Source organism: Morus notabilis, unplaced genomic scaffold (assembly GCF_000414095.1).
Source record: "Morus notabilis unplaced genomic scaffold, ASM41409v2 Scaffold306, whole genome shotgun sequence".
NCBI classification, from domain to species: Eukaryota; Viridiplantae; Streptophyta; class Magnoliopsida; order Rosales; family Moraceae; genus Morus; species Morus notabilis.
This window is the reverse complement of record NW_010359946.1, coordinates 597,120-605,567: the sequence shown is the minus strand read 5'-3', so window position 1 is coordinate 605,567 and position 8,448 is coordinate 597,120. Positions and strand designations below refer to the sequence as shown.

The 8,448-nt window shown below is 34.3% G+C and overlaps 2 protein-coding genes across 2 annotated transcripts; one reads left to right on the top strand and one right to left on the bottom strand.

Annotated features, from left to right (window-relative positions):
• Positions 1-722: 722 nt before the first annotated feature.
• Positions 723-1,613, bottom strand: LOC112091111. Its single transcript, XM_024163956.1, has 2 exons — positions 1,088-1,613; positions 723-973 (listed from the first exon to the last, which is right to left on the bottom strand). The coding sequence occupies exons 1-2, from the start codon at positions 1,611-1,613 to the stop codon at positions 723-725; spliced, it is 777 nt and encodes a 258-aa protein (XP_024019724.1).
• A 3,326-nt stretch (positions 1,614-4,939) lies between these two features.
• On the top strand, positions 4,940-6,733 carry LOC112091116 (cannabidiolic acid synthase-like). The gene has a single exon (XM_024163962.1). It carries the CDS (start codon positions 4,956-4,958, stop codon positions 6,594-6,596), a length of 1,641 nt encoding a protein of 546 aa, XP_024019730.1. The 5' UTR covers positions 4,940-4,955; the 3' UTR covers positions 6,597-6,733.
• The last annotated feature ends 1,715 nt before the right edge of the window (positions 6,734-8,448 follow it).

The window sequence follows — 8,448 nt, the reverse complement described above, 5'->3', positions numbered from 1 at the left end:
CTAAGTAAATACACATAAGTATATCTAGAACAATCATCGATAAAAGTGATAAAGTATCTCTTTCCTCTTCTAGTCAAAATTCCATTATACTCACAAATACCGGTATGAATCATATCCAATATTTGAGTATTACGTTCGGCTCTGGGAAAAGGTTTCTTAGTCATCTTTGCTTGTATGCAAATCTCACATTTATCATTTTTAATATCTTTACAATTAATCAAACCATGCTTAGACATGTATTTCAAAGATCTAAAATTTAAATGTGCTAAATGTGCATGCCAAACATCAAAAGAATCAACAATATAAAGAGAATTCACATCATCTTTATTATTAACACTTAGTTTGTACATGCCATCACAAGAATACCATTTTCCCACAAAGATCTCATTCTTAGATACAAAACAATTATTGCCTTCAAGTACAATCTTAAGCCCATTCTTACACATAAGACTAGCGGATACAAGATTTTTCCTAATATCAGGAACATGAAGTACATTGTTCACTGTAAGCTTCTTTCCGGAAGTAAAGTTAATCTCAACCACTCCTCTCCCGGCAACCATCGATGCATCATTGTTCCCCATGAGAACCGTTTGTCCTTCCTTTTCCACTTTGTAAGATAAGAACATAATCTTGTCATTACAAACGTGGATTGTGGCACCGGAATCAAGCCACCAATCGGAGGATTTAAATGCAGCCATGTTAGTTTCGGTAATCATGCCAATTTATAATTCCGAGACCATAGCACATATGTCTTCGTATTTCTCTTCAACGACATTAGCATTGTTGGTGTTCACTTCTTCCTTTTTCTTCTTGTATCTGCAGTCAGTTTGGCGATGACCTTTCTTTCCACAAAAGAAACAATTTCCAGAAAATTTCTTTTGGCCATTACCTGCCTTCTTGAACTTCTTGTCATTATTGACTTTGAAGTTCTTTGAAAACTTACTAGCTTCGGCAACATTAACTTTAGAGGAATCTACATTTTTGTTCTTGGAATCACGAGACTTAGTCTCTTCTTCGATTCTCAAGTGTTTTTGTAATTCCTCTAAAGTTATGTCATCTCTCCTATGAAGGAGTTTCTTTCTATAACCATTCCAACTTTGAGGCAATTTTGCAATAATTGCCCCCACTTGGAATGATTCAGAAATCTCAACCTTCAATTCACGAAGCTTAGTAATAATGACTTGCAATTCATGTATTTGATCTAGAACGGACTTGGTGTCAACCATGACATATTCTAGAAATTTCAAGATGAGAAATTTGTCCGTACCTTCCTTCTCAGTTTTGTATTTGTATTCGAGAGCGTTCCAAATCTTCACCGGAGACTCCATTGAGTTGTAAAGATCGTAGAGCCTATCGGAGAGAGTGTTGAGAATATGACCCCGGCACATGATTTCATCATCTCCTTGCTTCTTCCTTACGGTCTTCAATTCTTCATAATCATCCTCCTTTGGTTCAGGAAGTGGCTCCAATTTCGGATCAAGTACGTAGGCGATCTTAAGTACGGTGAGAAGGAAGAACAACTTTCCTTTCCAGCGGGTGAAGTTTGTACCATCAAAACGATCAAGTTGAACATTAGGATTGAGGAAAGACGTCATGTTCTTTTCAACCTCCATTGCAACGTTTAAAACCTTAAAGATTGTGAAATTAAATTCGGAATTGGGAGGATGAAAAGAAATAGAGAATGCAGAAAGAAGGGTTTGAGGCATATAGGAATACTTTCCTTTAAGGTTTTATTTGCCCTCACTTCTCAAAGTTTGCTAACGAGTTCTAAAATGGCAAATTACCCCCAACATACAACAAACCCTTGAACACAATATCCAGTAAAAATATTGAGTTCCAGAACAATTGTAATCTGTATTTTCTGAAGTCCATCATATAAAGACAGGGATGCATCCATCCTCTTTAAGTGTTACAACCTTTCACATAAAGATACCTTTTCAATTTGATGGTTATCTTTTATATGCTGATGCACGTACATCAATAGTTATTTCTATTGTTAATAAGTGCTCAAATATGTGAGAAAATATATCACAAATAGATGCAACGGTTCGAGACCTTTTCAGATCACTAAAACACACGAACACATTTTTCGTCGATGATTTGCGCTGCAGCGCGCGGGCTTAGCAAAACAGACCTGAAAGGTCTATTTTGCGCAGGCTGCAGTGCCCAGGGCGCGCTGCAGCGCACGCTTCTGTGCGCTGTAGCGCGCGCGCCTAGCAAAACAGACCTGAGAGGTCTATTTTGCGCAGGCTGCAGCGCCCAAGCGTGCTGCAGCGCGTCCGTGCGCTGTAGCGCGCACTCCTGCGCGCTGCAGCGCGTGCTTGCATCAGCCCACTCTTCCCAAATGTGTTTTAATCCAATTTTGCGATATTAAAATTGAGAGATATATTACCATCTCTCTAACAAGAAGCTATATTATTACATTTGTTTTCAGATTGGCAAACTATGGAGTGTGAATAAAATCCATGTTATACATTGAAATTGAGATATTTGTGCAACTTCTGCACAAAGTCTAACAAAAATTGCAAAATATTGTTACAAATCTCGTTATCAAACCCCATTTTCCAGAATATATTTAACACGTGTATTTGAGTTGATAATCTTTAAGGAACAACTAAACCAAACTCAAAACCTTCCCCTGGACTAGAGCTACAATAAAGAATCTTACTTTGTTTCCCTGAAAATATTGACGAAAGTGCAACTTAATGGCTTCAAGCATTCTTGGAACTTCTTTACCCGATCAAAAGCTTTTATAAACTATTACCATATTGCTATTTTGAAATCTATAACACAAAATCCTAAATTTTACTGTTAATTAATGACAATTCTATAAATTTGCATAGAGGTATGTTTAATTTGCTATTTGTTGTATGATGATTGTTCTTTTACCTTTTATTTATTTTATGTTTATTATTATTATTATTTCTAAACAATTCATTTTTTAGAAAGCAAATCATTTAATTTTCTTTTCTTTTACGTTTCTTATAAAGCTGGATTCCATTCTCTTTTTTATCATAGCTCAATGATATAATAGTTTTGTTGCGGTTAAGTTTTTTTATTTTTATTTTTACTTTATGCATTTATTTTTTTTTTATCATACATCAATGATATATTTTTCTGAAATCTCCTTTATTTTTTCTGAAAACAAATATTATAGTAAATTCTCCTAATGTATGAAAAAAGCTTCAAGCGTAAAGTTTCTACTAAAAAACAGAGATATAGAATTGACAATATTGAATAACAAATAAAATAAAATAGTGGGTGTGAAAAGAAAAATGAAATTGTTAAGAGTTAATAATTCTATAAAAACAATGTGAGATAATTTTAGAATAATAGGGGTGTGTAAAAAGTAAATTTGAGCATTTTAAAGTTATGTGGAGTGAATATTTAGAAAGGATAAAAAGAGGTTTGTAAATAGAAGCACCCTTTACATTATTATAATTAATTACATTTATTTTTCACTACATTCGTTTTAGAAAATAGAAATTCAATCATGATGTATTAATTAATTTGATAGTCAATGAGCTATATATTCGTTGTTTCACAATTTTTTTAAAGGGAAATTGTATTTTATTAAAAACTGATAAACAGTCATCTCGGTGTAATGTTTATGACCTATTAGAGGGGCGGACACATACTTGAGGCTCAAAAACGGGATAACACCTCAGCATACTAACAACGAGCACATATGAGGCTCGAATAGAGGAAAACCCTCCTATCGAGATAGGCTTTCGAGCGTTGGAGGAATAGATTGTCAAACCCTACAAAGAGGTGACATCTACATGGATAAGAAAAACTTCTAACCGGACCAAGTCAACCCTGTTAAGAGACATACAAACAACCTTAAGTCGATCACCAAAATCTACCAACTAACAACAAATCAAACGAGGGTCGAGTGGGGAGAACCCTACCCTTATTACAAACACGAAAGTTATATATAAAAAAATAGAAAAAACCTCTTATCACAGCCATTATAAGACTCCGGTGAAGGGCAAGCGGCCAATGGGCCGTCGAGGAAGATAGAAGGCCATGAGACACTACCCTCACCAATGAGAAGCCCATAATGAGGCAAGCCAGAAGACCAAGTTTCATGGCCGGAGTCTGATAACGCGCCCGAAAGTGGTCCCAAAACTCCGACCATCGTTCACTCTTTTTTCTCTAGTTTGTGTGGGAGAGAGAGAATAAGAGACAAAACTCAAATAATAATATGTTTAGTCCTTTCACTTTCATCGTGTATCTTCCATAAAATTGCCGTTGTTTTACTATTCAAGGTCAAAGACATTATTTTATGTGATAGTCAAGTTTTTAAAAGTCAAAAAACTCATTATATATAATGGGAAAAGTAGATGGATAACTAGTTTTGACCACCTTGTTTTAGTTTATAGCCGAACTTTGTTTTAGGTAATGATCATTTTTTTTTGGGTAAATGATCACTTTTTATGATGACCAATCCTTTATCTACCAGTGATTTATCAGTGCTTTATCAATAATTTACTAGCAACTGATGTTGGTAAATTATCAGTGATAAATCATTCTTAAAACGATCATTTTTTCAAGGTAATAAAATTTTAATTAGTATTAGACAAAAAAAAAAAAAAAAAAAAACCTTTAAAGGCCCATTTATGCACATATCCATATTACTTTGATTCATTTGCCAATGTCAACGAGCCAGCCCTCTGCGTATGACATATCACATGACATATTCAATCATACTGCTATTGAAAATATTTTATATATATACTAAAATGAATAATATTACTTAAATGAATAATAATAATCTGTTTTTTTTTTTTTGAAAAGTATCTTATTGTTTATACATTCTATATAAAGGTTTCAAAATAGCTGTCGATCGGTCAAGAAATTAATAAAATATGAAGCACTTGTGTGCTATAAATATGCAACTAGCATCCTTGCACTCTCACAATATTATTCCAAAATCCAACTCATCAAGAAAAATGAAGTACTTTTCATTATCTTCATCATTTGCCAGAATTATCATCGTTCTTTATTCAATTTCGTTAGCAAATTCAGCGCACACTCATGAAGACTTTCTTCAATGCCTCACCACTCGTATATCCGAGAACTCTACCAACACTTCTAAAACCTTTACCTACATCACTCCAAATAATCCATCGTATTCCACTACACTGAATTCATCCATAAATAACCAACGTTTTTCTTCTCCTTCAACCCCAAAACCATTTGCCATTATCACTCCATTTCATTTCTCCCACGTTCAAGCTACTGTTTTTTGCTCCAAGAAACATAGCATTCAAATTAGAACCCGAAGTGGTGGCCATGATTATGAGGGTCTTTCTTATGTGTCCAGTGTCTCGTTTGTCCTAATTGACTTGAGAAATTTAAGTTCAATTAGTGTAGACGTGGAGAGAAAATCTGCATGGGTTCAAGCTGGAGCTACACTGGGTGAGCTTTATTATAAGATTGGTGAGAAAAGTGAAAATCTTGCCTTCCCTGCTGGTGATTGCCATTCTGTAGGTGTTGGTGGACATATCAGCGGAGGAGGCTACGGTTACTTAACTCGAAAATATGGCCTCTCGGCTGATAATGTTCTTGACGCGAAATTAATCGATGCTAAAGGAAGAATTCTTGATCGGAAATCTATGGGTGAAGATTTGTTTTGGGCCATACGTGGTGGTGGAGCTGCGAGCTTTGGAATCGTTCTTGCATGGAAACTTCGACTGGTTCCTGTGCCATCGACAGTGACTGTGTTTGATATTAAGCGGGATATGAACGATGCTGCAACAAAGAAGTTCGTTCATCAGTGGCAAAGTCGTGCAGACAAAGTCGATGAGGATCTGTCAATCTACATCACATTTAAAACTGCGAGTTCTATTAATAAAGAAGGGAATAAAACAATTATACTAGAAGTTCTCTCCCGAGGGACGTACCATGGCAGCGTGGATAGGTTCCTTCAATTAATGCAAAAGGAGTTTTCTGAGTTAGGTTTGCTAAGACAGGATTGCACCGAAATGAGATGGGTCGAGTCATTTCTCTATTTCAACTTATTCAGAAATGGAGAATCCTTGAATGCTTTACGTAACAGGAAATCTGCTTTCAACATCGCGTCTTTCAAGGCAAAATCTGATCATGTGAAAAAGCCTATTCCTGATGACGTGATGGAAAAAATGTTGGAAAAGTTATACGAAGAAGAGGTAGGAAGTGCTTGGATTGATGTATTTCCTTACGGAGGAAAAATGAATGAGATTTCCGAATCTGCAATCCCATTCCCACACCGAGTCGGGAACCTCTACTACATCCATTACTTCGTACAATGGCGAGAAGAAGTGGATATTACATCACCCAATAAACATATAACTTGGTTAAGAAGACTTTATGATTACATGACTCCCTATGTGTCTAAAAATCCAAGAGCTACATATTTCAATTTCAGAGATCTTGATATTGGGATGAATAACAACAAGGATGGCACCATTTATAACAGTATTTCACATGCAAGCATTTGGGGCACCAAGTATTTCAAGAATAATTTCAATAGGTTGGTTCATGTAAAGAGTATAGTTGATCCAACTAATTTCTTTACAAACGAACAAAGCATCCCACCTCTTCTTGTGTAATAAAAATGTGATAAGAGGTCCTTGGGGTTAGAATAAACAATTGTCATTAGCTTTTCTATTTTCTGCGTTTTAAATAAATGTTTTTTGCGACCGTATCATATGTATTCTTATAGTTTAGAAATTAATACAAATAAAAATTCTTGGCTATGCTTTAGAAATTCCATGGCAACATATTGATTGAAAAGGTGCTACACATGCGCAATTAGATTGATCATTTTCGTTTGAATTATTTACACGAATTGACCGATATTGAATCATTAATTTAAATACATCCCTTTTTGTTTTTCCAAGTTTAATGTTGTGTGATTCCCATTTTGTCTTATGACCCTTTGAGAAAATTTCAAATTTATCTATTGTTTTTTTTCAACTTTATTATTTGTCACTACACAAAATTTTGATGTCATTACAGAAAATAACCTCAAAAAATAATCTGTAGATTACGAAATAATCTATAAGGTATGAAAAGTAGCCGTTGGATATGTGTACTTTTAAGTTTTATGAGATTTTAAGCATATATGACGGACAAAAAACCTGACCTACCAGTATGTTGGTCTACCGGAGAAGTTCCTAACGAAAAATATTGAAAGTTGTGAAGTTTTTTTTATTATTAGTTTCATGGTTGTTTCATTAAAACAAAAAAAGGAAAAAAAGAAAAAAGAAACGTGCAAGTAAAAGTTTACTAAGGAGTTACACTTGCGCTAGGGTTACTTTGCCCGTGCCTCTCTCTTGGGGCCAGAGTTCGGCATTTACGCTCCATTGGTCCGAGAAATGGCACTCTAAGTGCGCGTTTAGAACTCATTTTAAAATAATTTTATTTTTCATATAAAAATAAAATTGAAAATGTTTTTAATCCTAAACAGAAATCATTTTTAAAAATGCGTTTTATAATTTTATTAAGAGATTACTTTTCGTATAAAAAAATCAATTGATATATATCTCTCTCTCTGCTCTAGAGATAAGAAAATGATAATAAAAAATAAAAAATGACTAAAAGTGTGGCCTCTTGGCCTAATGGATTAGATTTTGGAGCGAGTGTCATTTGTGGATGGGTGGTTGGCTTAGGTGGTGGTTTCGTTGTGGTCTTCACTGATGTGAGACATTTGGGGATCATTCTGGTTTCCACGAGTCAGTATAGTGGTATTCTGTATCACGAAATTTTTTTTACTTTTTTTTTTTTTTTCTTGAAGGAGAAGTTTACAAGAGAAAACGTTCATCTCACAACTCTCTATTTTCTTGAACCTCTCTATACGAACCCTCAAATTTCTTTGTGTAAGGCAATAACTTGTTAGGGCAATTAAGTAAGCTTTAAAATTTAACATTTACGACATCAAGAAGAAGCTTTTTCCTTTGCAACAACAAAAACTCCGAGGGTGTTTTGGTTTATGAAATTTGTGGTCTAATTTCTTGGTGAACAGATTCGAGAAATAATCAAAGGGTGCTCTTTTGTAAAAAAAAAAAAAAAAAAAAAAAAAAAAAAAGACATATATTTGGAGGTTTTATACAGTAATATGATTTATGATGTTTGAACTCCTGATGGCGTGGTCATTATATATGTAGAAATGAGAAAACTATTATTATTATTATTATTAATATTAATGTTCTCTTTTAATAAGTTTACCAATAGTTTTGCTTTGATCTCACGTATATATGTATTGATCAGAGAGTTTAAAGGATTTGAATCCACGTTTATGTTCAAACAAGTATTTGTTTGTAAAAAATAAAAAAGGGTTTGAGTCCTTTGATGTGACATTGAAACCCTCAAAATAAAAGAATTTTCTAAACTCACATCCCTCTTAGATTCTTAAAGCTTGAAATCAGGTTCATACCTCACAATTTAAAACCCACACAGTTC

Excerpts from the sequence above, each read along its gene's own strand:
- LOC112091116 (XM_024163962.1), top strand. The coding sequence starts at position 4,956 with ATGAAGTACTTTTCATTATCTTCATCATTTGCCAGAATTATCATCGTT.
- LOC112091111 (XM_024163956.1), bottom strand. The coding sequence starts at position 1,613 with ATGGAGGTTGAAAAGAACATGACGTCTTTCCTCAATCCTAATGTTCAA. Across the intron at positions 974-1,087 it reads ATTGCCTCAAAGTTGGAATG|ATTCCTCTAAAGTTAATGTT; the intron begins GTTATAGAAAGA and ends ACAAAAATGTAG.